The 17,137-nt window shown below is 38.3% G+C and overlaps 1 protein-coding gene and 1 long non-coding RNA gene across 2 annotated transcripts; both read right to left on the minus strand.

Moving 5' to 3' along the window:
* Positions 1–5,854: 5,854 nt before the first annotated feature.
* LOC111228285 (collagen alpha-1(XII) chain-like) lies at positions 5,855–10,780 on the minus strand. Its single transcript, XM_022754155.1, has 5 exons — positions 10,723–10,780; positions 10,381–10,435; positions 9,681–9,875; positions 7,611–7,688; positions 5,855–7,144 (listed from the first exon to the last, which is right to left on the minus strand). Exons 3-5 carry the CDS (start codon positions 9,763–9,765, stop codon positions 6,957–6,959), a joined length of 351 nt encoding a protein of 116 aa, XP_022609876.1. The 5' UTR covers positions 9,766–9,875; positions 10,381–10,435; positions 10,723–10,780; the 3' UTR covers positions 5,855–6,956.
* A 16-nt stretch (positions 10,781–10,796) lies between these two features.
* On the minus strand, positions 10,797–16,641 carry LOC111228286. The gene is made up of 3 exons (XR_002665371.1): positions 16,610–16,641; positions 11,877–11,909; positions 10,797–10,869 (listed from the first exon to the last, which is right to left on the minus strand). It is a non-coding gene; the product is annotated as an uncharacterized LOC111228286 (long non-coding RNA).
* Positions 16,642–17,137: the final 496 nt, after the last annotated feature.

The following is a 17,137-nucleotide window of genomic DNA, read 5'->3' on the forward strand; positions in this document are numbered from 1 at the left end:
ATTGATTTTTGGAAATCCATTATTGGGCAGTCAAGTAATTAAGTGTTTCCGTAAAGTTGGACTAAAAAAAAAACAAATTATAAAAAAGGAAACAGGAGATGAAATTCAGTGCACTCTCCACTTCAGTACATAGATTGTATGTACTGTATATACCGTAGTTTATAAGCACTCTCACACTGGATGGCCATGTTTAAATCCACATGGCAATTATATTTATTTAATCATAAATTGATCTGGAATATCAGTTTTTATCTTTTGATTGGTTATTGACCTTTTTAAAAGATTACAATTAAATGTGCAGTAAGCTTTAAAGCATTATTAACAGTGAAAGTGTACTTCATGTAAATACAACTCTGAATAGATAAGTGGAAACATTAGAGGATTGAAATTTAAATAATCAAATTAAATGAACTGCTGTAAGTGTCCATTTCACACCTGTAGTTTGGTTCATCATCGAGACAGTTTGAACTGCTGTTGACTGATCATAACATCTGCATAAATATGTACATTATTTATGCAGATCACTTATGCCTTCCTGTACAGTTAAGAGTCAGCAGATGGACTGAATAATTTAGCTTTTGAAATCATCTACTATCTAATCAAGGATGATCAGCAACATGTGGTCTGTACGCAGACCCACATACAGTAAATATAACAAATTAATTAATAATAATATTCAATAAAGTTATACTGTTATTTGTGAAAATTGAAATGAAAATTGCAATGAAGTGAGAAAAATTTAAAGAACAAGCAAGACAAAATGAATTGTTTTTCAGTCCAATAGAAATCAAAATAACGTTGAGCATGTTTGTATTAAAATAAATGGAAAAATTGAGAAGGAAGTTCACTAAATTCCTGTATATAGTCTATATCAATGAGTTGACAAAAAAAATTCCAAATTTGCTGGTTTATTGTCTAAGTTGATGCATTTTCTACCACTTAAAGTACAAACCTTATATCAGCCCTTATTTATATCAGCCCTTATAAATTGTGTGTATATTATGTATGTATGTAATATTGTATGGTGTAATACTTTTCCTAGTCATAGTATCTTGAGAAAATACACATCCTACAGAAAGAAAGTCATACGTGTAACATCATGGTTCACAGTAAATGCTTAAAGCTGTACTTGCTACTAAAATATGTTTGAATCCTGAAAGGCTGCAGTCTTCAGAACTGGTTACTCTACTGAGGAATTATTTTTTAATTACCATTTATTGCTGACTGTGTTTCTTGACTACTGAATTAATGTTTGGATGTATGGGGCAGATGTTTTTAGAGCATTTAGTTATTCTTTTTAGGGTTTTAGGTTTAGGATTTAAGCTTATTTTGTGGCTGACATTGTATAAGTACATGCAGAGACTGACCCCTGTTCACAAGCTTCTGAAGTTTATTGGGGTGTCCCATTTTCACTTATTGCTATTATGTTTGAATGACGTTTCTTGTACTTTAATCTGATTTGTGTGAAATAAATGAAATGAAAAAGTCACTATAACACAATTAGAGTTTATTTTCCATATAAAATATTTTTTACAATAAACATAATAATGCCATGTGTTTTCAAAAGTAACCATATGTACAAAAATGTTGTAAATTGTCCAGCATTTATGGACAGTTTTAACTTTGAGAATGATACAAAAGGATGCTTCTTGGAAATATTTCAGTTACAGGAAATAAAAATGCAGAAGAACCTAGTTACAGTTTTTTTCCTGTACCCTGAAGTAAGAACAATTATTACACAGAAAAACTCAACCCAAAAAGGCAAATGTAACATATCATGTCACCAATGGCACTGGAAAATTAACTTCCACACTGCATGGACTGTTTCTGCTGTGGAGATTGTTACTGATAGTTTGACACCAGTACTCAGTACTCAGGAATGAGAGATCATACAGAGACTCGTACATTGAATTTCTAATTAAAAAAAAAAGAAAAAAAAAGCTTTTCAAGATTCAGATGGTACTGTGTTAAAACCAACTACAGCTGCACCTTTCAAAGCTTAAATGTGAGACTGCTCAGCAGAAAACAGGAGCTTAGTCAGTAGCAAAAGTGGAAGTAGCGTGACATTGATGTACTGCTGCAAAAAGCTTTAGGTGGGAGGCTGGAGTGGGTGGTTGGGTGCACAAAACGTGACAGTGACGCTTAACCTTAGTATTGTAGAGCGTCTACGCCCTCACAATATATACGCCCTATACAGTCTCAGTTTGCTTTGCCAAATGTGTTTTGGAGGTTACGTTTTGCCAAGATTGTGTATTTTTCTATCTGCAATGCCACAGTGAAATCGAAAAGTACATACGTAAATGCGGTGGATCATTTGGTGTACAAAGCACTCTCAACCCCTGGGACCATGGTTCACATCAGTGTGTCCCATATTGTTAGGTTTGAGCTACTAAAACACTTGGTTAAAGGGACACTCCAACAATTTAGTATTCCAGTTTCATAAAGTATGGGAGCTCACAAGAGGTTGATTAGAAAACAGAATGATTAAAATTGGAGCATAGGTCAGGATACCCCGACTTTTAGTTTCCAAGACGGGTTAAGCTGTAAAAACATAGAATCCTACATTTCCCACAATGCAACAAATAGCATCTTTAATTAGACCTGCAGTACATGGTAAGTCTATCACACCTCAGTCCCGGTATGTAAGAGGTGTTCTGTCATAAATTTGCAGTCTCCTACCCTAAGTCAAGATATGGTACTCAAAAAATTCTGGATCCTACATTTCCCATAATGCAACTGATCATAGCATCTAATAACAGCACTCATTAGACCACTCACTTCTTTCCATACCTCTAAAGCCTAAAGCTCAGAAACTTTCGAAAGCATCTTCCAGAGCAACAAACAACATTATACAACTGTTTCACTGACTGAATTGTTCCTGTAGTGATGAGAAAACTGAAGTGCATGTTTTAAAATCACTGACGTGTATTTAAGATAATTATAATATATATTAAAATAAAAAGAATAAAAACTTTTTCAGTGTCACTTATTAACCAATGCCATCTCCCTTTCCTTAACCAAATGATTTAAGTTTGCCAGGACAAAACCGTAAAAACTTGAACCATGCTTTAGCTATTGTAGGGAAAACAAATGAACTGCGTAGACAGATATGTTCAATATAAACCTTTCACCAATAAGTTGATACAAAAAAATCCCAAGGCCAATGAAAATTAGTTGTATATGAATATTATATATTAGGGGGCAGGGTCTCTTCACATTTCCATCAGGCCAATATTTCCATTTGTGCATAAAAAAATGTCCAACAGGCAGATTGTCATTAAATCTATTGAGCACATTCACGCTCCTCAGAGGATGAACCCATTACATGTCAAATTTCCTCTAGCACCAGCGTCAAGGCAAAACCTTGTACACAAGATAAGCTACAATTTAATATATGCACTGCAATTTATTTAATTTCTTAAACACATTCATGGTCCCCAGAGGACCAGCCCTTATGATTTCAATGACCCCATACATTCACACTAATATGTAGGGAATATTAGGGCACTACTGGAAAGACTCTGAAAATAATAAAAGCTATTTAGTGCTGTGCGATCTCGCCTCTTTGAGGGCTGCAGGCCTGGCTATAGAATTTTATTTGTGTTGATAAAACACTTAAAATTTAAATAACATAACGGCTGCAAAATGAAAACTGAAAGGTTAGAGGTTTAAAACATAATTTGGCAACATTCAGCAAAGTAGTCTGATATCTTCACACAGTAAAATCATATTTTCATTAATAATTAGAAAGAAAACGCACTGTAAAAATAACAATAGCAATAAATAGTTGGAGAGTCAATCTAAAAATCGCTACTCCTCCTGTTGCCCTAATGCGAACATGTACATTCTTACCAAATTTTAAGACTTGAATGACTCGGTACACCACAGCTTGCTACTCTTACAGCTGAGATAAAAAAAATTTCACTTTGAGAGCAACAAAACAACAGTTTGGAAACTGGCATCGTGAAAGAGGTGTTTGTTGCAAAGTATCTGGGGCTCCAAATGTCTTTCACAGAGTTTGGTGATGAAATATTTTTCAGGTCAATCTTAACCATACATGGAATTTTAATTCTCTCTTCTCAGGAATCTGTAACAACATCCATTTCCTAAAAAACAACCAACAATTCCTGTAAAAGGCAAGAGCATAAATTTGTGTGTGTGTGTGTGTGTGTGTGTGTGTGTGTGGGCGGTGTGCTCCAAGAAACACAGTTTCCCTGCTTATTCCTCTAGTGAATGCTTATTGCTTTTTCTGGATCTGATATTGCCTCTCTTTGACTCTCTCTTTAACAACACAGGAAAGCAGCTGCTAAACTCAATGAGGGGGTCAACAAATATATTTTAACACATTAATGTCCACAGTGGAAATTTATCATTTACTTTACAGCTCTTAAAGTACTACCTAAACACAAATCCAATGAAATATTTCAAATCAACAGGTTTTCAAGTTTTGCATGGTATTCTTAACATCCTTTTTTTTTTAGTTGTTAGCCCAAGGGGTTACTCATTTTACAGGTTTTCACAAAAACACTAAAAGGTTTCTATAATCATGTTCAACATGTTCAAAAAATATGCACCTAATGACCAGATAGGCTCTGGAAGTTAGAAATAATTATGAAAAAAGATTTTCTGAGGCACTTTTAGGGAGAAATGATGAGAAATGCATTTCTATGAGGTTTATGGGTATGGCTGTATTCTCAGGAATTCTACATAACTTCATTCAATAAAATCAAAGAAGGAAAGCGCTGTCCTACAGACAGTTAACCAGCTAGCCGTTGGGAAAGTTAACTAACACAGTTTATTAAATTAATTTAATAAATTTAATTAAAAAAAACAACATGTTCTTGAATGATCATTTTCTGGGAAACCATCCCTCTGTTATGTGGGAGTTGATATCCCGTCAGAGGAGGTTAAATAAGGCAATTGTGCAACAGACCAGACGAGTAAGTCAACACAGTTTTCCAAAGGTCAGCTCTGTCAAATAATTCTACTATTGTAAATGCCACAGAATGTATGGAACAGCCTTTTTTGGCATTGTCATTAGGGATGTTACACCATAAAATCTCAAATAAAAGCCAGTATTTCAATAATGAAAGAGTCTCAAATAACAACCAACATCATAGCCATCACTCTGCTACACTGAATTTCTCTTTATAAAAGAACTACCGTTTTAATTAATTATTTATAAATTACATCACTTATTTATTTAATTATTTCCAATCATTTAACTTAACGTTTTTCAGAGCATGGTTAAGTTACTCTCAGTAAAACTCTGTACTTCCTGTTTCAAATCAAAAGCCTACCAGGACTATGATGAGCCAATGGGAGGCTTTTGTTGTGATGCAGGAAGTACTATTTTTTCACTGATGGTAACTTAATCGAGCACAACAAATATAAAATGAAAGCTACTGGAGATGATCAATATTTCAGTTTTCTTAAACTCAGAGGTGAGTAGAACAAAACCTTGTCATGGAACTGATTGAATTAGTGCTGTGGAAATGCATAATATTAAAAATTTAATTAAAGTAAGTATTTAAATAAACATGGAGGAAGTTTTGAGTTGACAGCAAACTGTATCGAGAGCAAATTAGATTGGGAGCAAATCAAGAAACAAGAAGGCGTCATTCTAAAATAGGATGAGATATACTTAAAGAAAAAACGGGGGAATAGAAATAAAGGCCTGTCAGTAATATAAACTTGTATACATCTGCAGCTGAGGTAAATAAAGGCCACTTTTTGAGACTTTATGGTAATCCACGGGCACAGAAGAACAATGCAAGATAAGTCTATATAATATTAATAAACAAGAAAAAGAGTGATGGGTAAAAATAGACAGTGAATGGATTCTTACAACCCTTTCCGTCACAGTGATGGATTAGCACAGTAGAAATATGTTTTTTCACCAGAAGGGTTTACTACATGTAGAAGAAGCTGAGAGTGAAATGATGCACTGCTAACTAAGAATGTTGTAGTTGGAGTGATTTCATCATGAACTTTAAGCTTATCTTTGACCAACCTAAACATTTAACCTTTCACAAAATTATTGTGACGTATCTCAGTTTACCATGAAAGCATGTTCTGTACTTTCCCGTAATTCGAAGATACAATCAATTTCTCTGACGCATGGCTGCACTGAAGGTAGACCTAACCTCACTGGTTGATGTGAATCTCAACTGGTGAAGCCAAACAGCTTTCAAGCACAGTGAGTGAGCTAATTCCCACTTATGCAGCTAAAGATGTATGGACTCATACTTTGGAATAAATGAGAAATTAGTTAATTAAGGAAGACTTGCTCTACTTGGTTTTGCCTTATAAGTCTTATTTGATTTTATTTTAATGCATGACGACCTTTTATTAATTGTATTTATATTTTCCACATAATGTTGAATAGATTTATCTGTTTTTTTGTGCATGCATGTAATGTTGAAGCTAACGGTAATGCTAGCCTGTTAGCATCTTGTCTTGTTAGAGAAACCTTCTGTATCCTTAACTTAAAGAGTAACCCAGGTAAAAGAGGAGGTAGCCATTTTGTTATGTGAATCCAAATCCTAATTCTCCTGCTGGTTACACACACAAAAAAAAAACAACACGTCTCAGTTACAACCATTTTGCTGCTCATCAAACTAGAAACCACCATTTAAATCTGCTGTCAAACTTTGCAGGTTTAAAGTATGAAGTAGCCATTCTAGCCAGGTATCACAGTAAAGCTACTGCTAACCTGCTGACCGTCTTTAATCATGAACTCCATAATCATGAATCAATACCCTGCCCATTTCAGTTTAACTCAAATAATGAGGTTATATCTGCCTCCAGTGCAGCTGTTTCCCCACATACTCTGCCACAAATGAGTCACACACATCTCTGTAAATCAGTAATACAGTAAATCTCCTCCTCAAAACTCCCCTTGAAACACCTTGAGTGTTTGAATCAAAAGCAGCCTCTGCCACACTGCTGTGTCATCAGACGTTAGGTCCTTTGCTGTAATGTTCCCTGAGGTTGTAGGTCTGATAGCACATCGAAACATCACACACGCCTGGAAGTCCTGGGTTCCCCCGTTTACCAAGATCTCCCGGTGGTCCTGGTTTTCCAGGAATTCCCTGGTTGCCCGGGTGGCCGATTCCATCGAAGCCACGAGGACCCTGCATTCCTGCAGCGATAAGGAAAAACAAAACAAAAAGGAATTATATTTAGCTGTTGCATTTATGTAAATAAAGTCAAAGTTTCTATTACATTTGATTCATAGTTGTCTTTCTGCTGGGTCATAAATGACATCTACTCAATCTATATGTGATGAGTTTATAGGCTACTATGGCTTCTACAGTGAAACACTGCACTAACTCTCTGTAACCTACCTGCCTCCCTCACCCCACCGACCAAGCTGTAACTAAAAGTACTCATTGAAAATTAAGTACAAACAGGATCCATCCACGCATATTAAAAATTTAAGATTACAAACAGCCCAGATGTCTGTTTGTTAAAAGTGCACTCATGCACAGATCTGAAAGCTCAGATGTCAGAATGCCAAGGTTGCTAAAATAGCTGCAACTCCACAAAGTGGCATAATGGATGGAGACATTTAAGAAAACATGCTGATAGGAGAGCTTTTTACATACCTGGCTGTCCAGGTGGTCCCGGAGGTCCAAGGTACCCTTCTCCTTTGCTGCCTTTCAGACCTCGTGGTCCCATGTCACCTGGGGACATAATATGTCTGCTTTTAAAAAACTGCAATTAGAGTGTCTATAAATGAGCTGTCAGGTTCAGAGCTGCAGGAACGTTCCCTCTAAACCAACTGTGTCCAGACCTGTCTGAAGACTTTCATTAAAAACTAACACAACAGCGATTATTTAACTAATTTTGAACTTTTTTTTTTTACGATCTTATATAACCAAATTATCTAAAAAACCATCAGACAGGGTTTTAAAAAGTTTAGATCAACATTATTATCCAAACAATTTATGTGGAAGTCACATTTTGGGCGTCTTTGCTTTGCTTTGCTTTGCTTTAAGTATGAAACAACAAACACAATTCTCTGCAGGTCAAATAATAATAATAATAACTCAGGCAGGCTGCACTCAAACACAACAGTGCTCTGAGCTAAATGCTAATGCCAACATGCTCACAGCAACAATGCTAATATGGTGATGTTTAGCAGATATAGTCACCATCTTAGTTCAGTGTAAAAAAGTGTAAAATTGTGGCTAAAAAGCCTTTGGTGGATTCTCTCAGGTAAAATCTGTATGCGCAGGTGGCCGAGCTGAAGAGGAAGGAGGAGGAGGCCGAGGAAGATGTCTTTGCATGAAATTAGAGATAGTTTGGTGGTCTAAGATGCTAAACACATAGCCTAGCAAGCTGTAGGCAACAAGCCAGATGGATGACGGACGCAGTGCTTATTGCAACCTATTTCAGAAAGACAAGGACACCAAATCTAATCGTTTGGAAATGTGAATCCTCACATTGACTCCATATTCTTGCTGCATGACAGTTAAAAAAAATATGCAATAATATTTTCCATAGACGATTTTTGAATCTAAAGTGTTGGAAAACTTTAAGCCATCAATACACCAAGGACTAACGCCACACAGTTCTCATCAATTACAGGTTCATGCTCTCATAGACATAGCATCATTCACAACTCACAGAACCAGAAAAAGAATCATTTTTACACCAACCTTGGCTCAAATTACTCTCCATGTGAACACAGGTAAACTAAACTAAAATTTAAAGACCTCCAGACGTCCATAAACGTTGGGCAAGAGACATTAAAAAGAAGGATGGATGAAATCAGTGGAGGAGAGAAATAGACGTCCTGACTTGTAGTAACCCTTCCTGCCTGATAAATATTCACTGGTTTCAAACTCCATGCCACCCTTTGGAACTGCAGACTTACTGATAGAAGAGTTGTCTCCAAGTCTCGATGTCCTGATGACATCGTAGTAATATAGAAGACATTATACCACTGTTTTTGATATGTAAAACCTGCAGACTGGCCCTTTAATTGTGCATCGCTGAACAATATAGAAAATATCATCCAACTAGGCAACTATAAATGAATGCAATTACCTTTACATGAATTCCAGGATGGTGTGTGAACAAAACGTGTCATCAAGGACACACACAAAGCATCCAACATAATTCTTTTTCTCCCTGCAGTCAGCTCTCGGTTTCTTCCCTCAGTGCTTCTAAACAGGCTTGACACCTCTAAAGTTGCTGTTCTCCTGACCAAACAAGTTGAGATAGTACACAGGAGTGGAGTGGTACAGTTTGGCATCTTTCACAGCTGATTAGCCATTCCTTGTCTTGAAGTGGTGATAAATCAAAGACAGCTCAATGAGATGCATTCGGTATTTGTTGTCTTTTGCTCTGCTGATTTTCACTGATGTTCACTTGTTTAATGATCTTGTTTTATGGGGTACAGTGAACATCAACACATCCAATTTGTTAGTCGTTGACACTGTTTTGATTTTAATCGCTGATGAAAGCAACAGTAAATTTTGTCCTCGCTCTTGTTCATGACGTCGTCTTGTTATTTATTGTCTTATTTTCATCAGGGTAAAGAGACCGATTTTTGTCACAGTTTCAGGCAGCAGATCAGACACCATCTTAAAAGGGAGCGTTGCCAACAGATGATATAAATCTATCCTAAGGTATTGCTGAACAAATTCATACATTTTTGGTCATATCACCTTTGAGGCCTGCAGAACCCTGCATTCCAGGAGGTCCTGGATAACCTGGAGCACCACTCCTGCCAGGGTAACCTGGAGTTCCCATGGAGCCTTTGGGTCCCGGTGCTCCTGGCTCGCCCGGGGGTCCCTTCACGCTCTGGCAGGGTTCACACCTAGCTGGGGGGGCCAGGGTCTGGAGCAGCGCTGGGAGTTGGTCTGCAGGGCATAGCCACAATGTGCTGAGTAATCCATTCCACAAGTGGAATTACTTATCCTCACAACGCCTCTTCATTAACAGTTTGACCACATGATCCTCAGTCCTAGTCTTTATTCATACTTAGGCTGGAAAAAAAAGATGTTGTGCACCATGAGTAAATGCTGTTACTTCAAAAAAAGAGCTGAAGTGAGCAAGAATTAGAAATTTGGTTGATGTGATTTCTCCATTCTTGCATCTCTTCCAACTTTGTTTGGGAGGAGCTTTATTATATTTTGGGTTATTTAATGCTGTGTCATTCTTTTACAAAAAGGAGTAATGATTTAAATTGTCGAGCAGATTAAGCTGTTTAATCCCAGTTTGTTATAATCAATGTGAATCGATCAAAGGAATTATGTGAAATGTGCGACTCTACATCTTAGACAACTGTTTCAGACTGAATTTAAAGACCCTGGCTTTCCCTCTCTGGCTCTGAGCAAAGTGACATAAAAACAAACAGATACTTACTACGCAGAACATCAGTGCAGAGCTTTAGAAGATGTTCGTCTGAGGGAGGCTTGCCCTGCAACACACAATTACCCTTTTTATTTAGTTGAATCCTCTGTGGGACTCAAAAAACAGGCTCCAACTGTGATTGAGTATGCCTGCAGATTTATAGGATCTCAATGCTGCACTCTTTGTCTTCACATAGCCCACACACACTGACAGTAGCACCCCCATTACTCCCAAACATCACTCCCCCAGTCCAGACAGGAAATCACTGGCTATATCTTCCAGCCAATTTATTTATTTATTTATTTATTTATTTAGTTAATCTGTGAGGACATGGTCAGGAGGAGGTTCACTCACTGGTTTCCCTGGATATCCTGGCTGGCCTGGTTGGCCTGGCAACCCATCCTGGCCAGGAAATCCCCTAGGACCAACAGCACCCATGTGGCCCATGTCACCTTTCTTTCCTTCAGGCCCCCTGAGGCCCTCGTCACCTGTCACACCTTTCTGAAAAAGCAGGAGGAAGGACAGAAAATCTCACATTACAGAAGAAAAAACTGGTGAAACTGGCTACTGTTCTGCAGTAACTGACCAAATGATGTTGTCTCATACATAAACATCAATTGATTGTTTGCTAAGGGCTGTCCCACAGCTGTCCTGTCAAGGTTTTCTCTACTGAGATACACAGTCTTTAAAGACTTTCAAGGGTTGTGTTGTCTTTTTTTTTATCCTTTTCCAAAGCCAAAAATACAAGAGCAGAAGTATGGGAAGTAAGAAGAAGTAAGGACTGGATTAAACAGCGTTTGTCTGCTCTAACATAAGATGCAATCATTAGCATATCTAGTTAACTAGCTTACTACCTAAAGTAGTTAACTATTTCTGTGTTACTACCAATGCCAAGGAGCATCTCATTAACTGGAAGCCGGTCCTGGATGCTCACCAAGTTTAAGCCTCACCTATAGCAGCTCTGTCCTGCTCTTTATGGGTTTGGGGAAATTTACACCCCAGCGACCGCAGCCAAGATCAGATCAAACACATGAGTTAGCCCTAATCCTAAAACCCTTTCCTCTTGTAATGTTAAAAGTGAAAATAAACTGGATGAAAATATGAGCAACAATATAAGATACAATAAGCAGCCAAACAGGGTAATGTCACAACAAAATACATGGCTCAGCTGGTGAGGATGCTAACCATTAGCTACGGTGTAGACTTGTGTTAAATGCTATCCTTCAAATGGTACAGCACTGGCACAACTGAGGGGGGATACATCTCTATAAATTGTGATTCTGCAGACAGTACAGTAAGTGTTTGATATTTAAGACGTGTGCGCCTTTAGAATGGAGTGCTTTTGTGATGTATATTTTTGCCCAGGGGGGCAGATTTCCCCAAGCCTGGAGGTATTGGCTCTGTAAGTCTTCTATAGCAGCCACGCAGGCTTGACAGGGCTTCTCACTGCGGTGCAGAATAAGACAGAATGGATTATATCTAATACCGCAAAGTCTAATTCGACAAACCTCTCCTTTCCTTCCCCTGGGTCCCACTTCGCCCTGATGGAAGAAAGAAAAGAGAGCAAGAAGGGTGGGGTGGAAAGAGAAGAGGGAGAAATAGAGAGAGACAGTTAGAAACTTCTGCTTACATATCAAAGGCTGAGACAGTATGTCAGAGGAGCTGTGCTCGCTGCTCTGCATTGCTGATGCAGAACTTCTCTTTTCTGTCTAAACCGGTGGCTTACAAAACATTTTAGATTGGTTATTGTAATGCATTCTCTAAGGCTTTTTTTTCCTTTTGGCTAGTTGTTATAATGGGATGAAAAATGCATCTGCAGATCTCTTACTTCTTAAAAAACACCATCCAGTGGTAACACCAATTCTGTGAGGCTTTTAATGTAGAATTAAGTCCTAGGACATACAGTATATCTGAGGCTCTTGGTGTGTTCCGTTTCCCTTAAAATCCTTCCTCTTTTCTCTCCATATGTCTCTCTTCCCTCCATGAGCGGTTGACTGGTTTATGTGCTTTAAGAAAAAAGTAGCTTGATCTGCTTTATCAGAGGAAGCACCAGAATATCATATCAGACCACATAAACACTGCTCTCCTCCAAGCTAGCATTCATGCATACGTACTCCAACACTGGATATGTGCGACAGGTTGCTATTCATTGTAAATTGAACTTCAGAAAACATGCAGGCAACACCTACCACTACTCAGAAACTTAAAGGGCATCCAGTAGAGCAATTTGGGAAAGTCCAACTTTGTGCAGATGGCATGCTGGAGACAATTTAACGTTCAGGGAGTCCAAATTCTCCACAATAGAACTTTATAGAGCTATAGAGTGCTGCAGGAATGAGTCCTATAACCCAAATAACCCAGAACCAATTAGTTAGCATTTTAGCACATCCAGTTCCCTTGTCCCAAAGTTTAAGGGATTTTTGGTTAGATGCGTAAAAGGTCTGTGATTAACACAAGCTTAAAGGGATAGTTCTGAAAAATGTGATGCACCAAAGGAAAGTGCTGTTTTCACCGGAAGATAAACCGCTGAAAATATTCTACATGAAGTGTACATTTAAACGGATACTGGATTGTTTTGGTGGGTGTTTTCAAAAATGTCTAAAACACGCTTTTTCTGGTTGCCCCGTGCACAGCAACACGTAGCTCTGCTAGTCTGCCTGGTGCTCCTGGTTGGCTTTCCTAACTGGGAGTGCGCTGCTCAGGATCTAATGCAGGTAATGTACAGACTATGCATGGCTACCTCACACAACCCCATGTCAAAGAACCTGACCTATCCTTTTACATTTTCATATTTTTTTCTACGACATACAATATGTCAGTATATACCCAGTCGTGATTTCATTAAGCTTTTACATCTTTAAACGTTTGCTAAACCTTTACAGCCTTGTTGTGTTTATACCCACGCTCTTAAAAACTATCTTTGCAAGGGGAAATTAACCTGTTACCTCTGGTGATTGTATTTTGGCTTCAAATATCATAAAAGCTGAACAACATGTAATTATTGTAAACTGTTGTTTGTCAGAGTTTCTTTTCTGCAATACTCCAAAAGCCAATGTAAAAGTCTCATCAGCTTTTTTCCAAGGGAACCAGGGTGATGCTAACCTCAACTTGGCCTACAAAAACACAATCATCCCTGCAGCACTGTATTGGGACTTGAATAAGAGAATCAATGCATGAAACAATCTCACACCAGAAATAAATGTAACTGTCATGCATTAGTTGTAGCAACATAAGAAAATGATGTCCAGAACTGAATGTCCAAATTGATTAATTACAGCAGCAAAGGCTTGTTTTTGTTAGCCATGTTCCCACAGATGTTTTGCCTGTTAATGATCTTTCATACTACATTACATCTAAACATAGATACAGAAGCACTTGTTATTCTCAAGAAGCACTTGAGGAAAGAGGAAAGACAGGAAATGCCTGTTTATTTCCCCTTTGACAACCTTTTCTTTTTAAAACACGACCACAACCGTTTTGATGCATCATGCATCAAGATCCTGACTAAAACTAACCAAACCTTTACCACATCACTGTCATGTCATCAAGAAGATTTATTTCTCAACGGTTATTTGTAACTGAACTGTTTCTGAAACACACACGGACCTACATCCGTTGTTGTTAGATTTGGAGGATTTGTTGGACAGAATATGTGCGAATTGATTTTAATCTGTACATCTACACTGACCACACAACAGCCTGAACGCCACTGTATTTGTTTCCTCCCTTTCTTTCCTTGCTTCCTCCACATTATCGCAAGAAAACAGCTGTTGTACCTCCCTTATTACTGTGTATTTGGCATTGTATTATTTCTGGCCACTCTGTACCAATGCATCAAATTTGTGCAACCTGAGATGTGCCAATCATTTCATCCTTTTTGCTCTCCATCTCACATTAGTGAGACGACAAGTGGTGCTGTGCAGAACCCACCACTCTCCCACTGAACTGCAGCGCAGAGTCCTATTTATTTTACACAGTGGGAATCAGGAAGTCTGTCTGAAGACAAGAATATGTCATATTCATTTCAGCGGTGACACATTTGTGATTCACTGCTGATGCTTTTAGCCTTGAGGGTGTGTCACATGGAAGTTGGGCCACTCTCAACGCAATAGAATTACAGTGTGTGAACATTAAACTGCATATTGAGAAATACAATCACTTTATCTGTCTCAAGTGTCAACAGACAAGACTACACAATTCAGTTTTCACATGATGCAATATAGATCCTACACACACACACTCTCACTCACGCACGCGCACACACGCACGCACGCACGCACGCACACACACACCTCTGACTGGATTTATTGTAAGATCCATATCTAGGGATGTGACGATCGATGTCTGAGTAACTGACACTTACTGATTGATTCTTAAACGCTCATTTGCTATTGTTCCTATTAAAAAGTGTCAATGAAAAAGCTTGCAAGCTTGAAAGCTGCAAATTGTGGATCAATTAGCAATTCAAGATTATTCTTTACCAATTTTTGATGATGATGATGATGATAATCCCAGTATGGATAAACATGTTAAATCACTTATGCTGTTCTGCTTCTTTCACCTTGTGAAATCTTATTTCATCTTGTTGCCAAGATCAAATCATTCCTCACTGCCAAGAATTTTGAAAAAAAAAAAAAAAAATCCTTTCATTGTAATTGATATAATATTGACCGTCGTGTTGACCTTCTTTATCTGGTGAGCTAATAGCTAACATGCTAGCCAGCCCTAGTCTTTTTCACAGCACACCTTTTGACACTTTCAGCGTTCTGGTATTGCTCATGCTGGCTTAACCATCGTTAATGTGATTAGAAACAGCTGCTACGATGACCAGCCAAAATGTGAACTGTGAAAAAGGTGTATCGTAGTCACAAGAGCTCTATGAACTAGCTAGCTTGCTAACTATCAGTTAAATTCAGCCATCATTAACTGTCAGCTAGCAAGCTTGTTAGCTCAGATGCTAATGGGAAAATGAGAGGAAGGACATACATTTCTGCATGTCTATAAAATAACTGTCTGGCAACCATGCCTCTTTTGTGGAGCAGTTTACACTCTGTCAAACACTGGTGAAAAATGATAAAGATCAGCTTTGTAATGATAGTTTGCATACTTTGCCTCTGTGAGAAAATCCACTGATCATGGTGATTCCACTGAAATTAATCAATTTTACTGTGAAATGCTGCCGTTTTATTTGGTGTTGTGACTCCACTCTTAGACCTGCTGCCTGTCTCTTCACCGTATCAGATTTGTGTTCCTGCTCAGAGTGCCTTGAAGTTGCCAATCCGTGAGCCTGTAAAGTGACCATTGATTTTTAGTTAAATGTCTGTAATTCAGGCTGAGTGTCTTCATTGTGTCCTCTTTGCTGTTGCCAAGAATCTAAACCATGACATTACGATCCTCATATGGTTCTGAGGTTGAGCCTGAACGCCAGAGCGGGTTGTGGTTTTACCATGAGGGGGCCTGAGCCTCTGGAACAACTCCCCTAAACAGATTAGCTCAGCTAAGTCACTTACCTCCTTCTGAATCCCTGCTGAAAGTTGACTTTTTCAGATGACATTTTATTTGATTTTATGATTTTATATTACTGTCTGAAGCTTCCATGTGATTTATTCTCTCATTTTTATTTTGTCTCTTCTCATTTAATCCGTTTCCTCTTTTATTTTATCCTGCGCTGCACTGCTGTTCGCTTGCGCTGCTTTCTATTTAGTCTTTTATTGCATTTTTATGTGTTTTTATATGCTGCCTGAATTTAATCTTGTAAAGCACCTTGTAAAGTCACTTTCAGAGTGGTGTTATATTAGTAGAGTTAATTATTATATTTATTTTGCGATAAAGTTTTTATGGTGACTTGCATTAGGGGATTTATTTGATTAACTACAAACAGACAAAAATTATAAATCATTTCACATGAGTTATAACAATTATACTTATGCATGAAGTCTGCCTTGATACTAGTTTTTAATTTAATTCAAAACCTGTAGCCTCGCCTATATCCTATTTATAATCCCAACCCTGTCCCTGTCACAGCTAACCTAACTAAGGAGTTCCAATCCCAAATTAGCTCCTCATAAATGAGGACTGGCCAAGACACAGTTCCTCATTTTCATGCCCTTCTAGGGACATTTGTTCCTTATAACACCACACAGACACATAAACACACATTTCAACCCAAGTGTCTCTGCTGTACATTTGGAAACGTAAGCTTTGCTGCCATCCAGTGGAAACAGAATGACCCTTCACTCACAGATATACCAGGCGTCCCAGGGTCTCCATCTCTACCCGTCTCCCCCTGCAAAGACCAAAGACATAATACATCATGATTAGCTGAAGGTTTGTGTGAGTTTACATATGTGCTGGTGTGGCGTCATGTGTTGTGTGTGGACCTTTTTTTTTTTTGTTTTACTACATTTGTGGGGTCCGAAAACCAGGAGCCCATGATACTTGTGGGGTACAGCTTTGTTGGGGCCCAACAAATTTAAATGGCTGTTAAGGGTCAAGACTTGGTTTTAGGGTCAGGGTTAGGCATGAGTTGTGAGGGTTAAGTTTATGGTTAGGAGCACAGCAATGCATGTCTGTTGTGGGTCCCCACAAATATAGTAAGAAAAGGATGAGTGTGTGTGTGTGTGTGTGTGTGTGTGTGTGTGCGTGCACGCGTGTGCAAGTGTGGATAAGTGAAACTGAATATGTGCAACATCACTGTGTCAATGTGGTTATGTGTGTGCGCTAGTGTGTGCTGATCCATGGCTTCATTCAGTGTGTGTGTGAGCCGAGA

This window comes from Seriola dumerili, unplaced genomic scaffold (assembly GCF_002260705.1).
Source record: "Seriola dumerili isolate Sdu_G_001 unplaced genomic scaffold, Sdu_1.0 BDQW01000216.1, whole genome shotgun sequence".
Classification (NCBI taxonomy): Eukaryota; Metazoa; Chordata; class Actinopteri; order Carangiformes; family Carangidae; genus Seriola; species Seriola dumerili.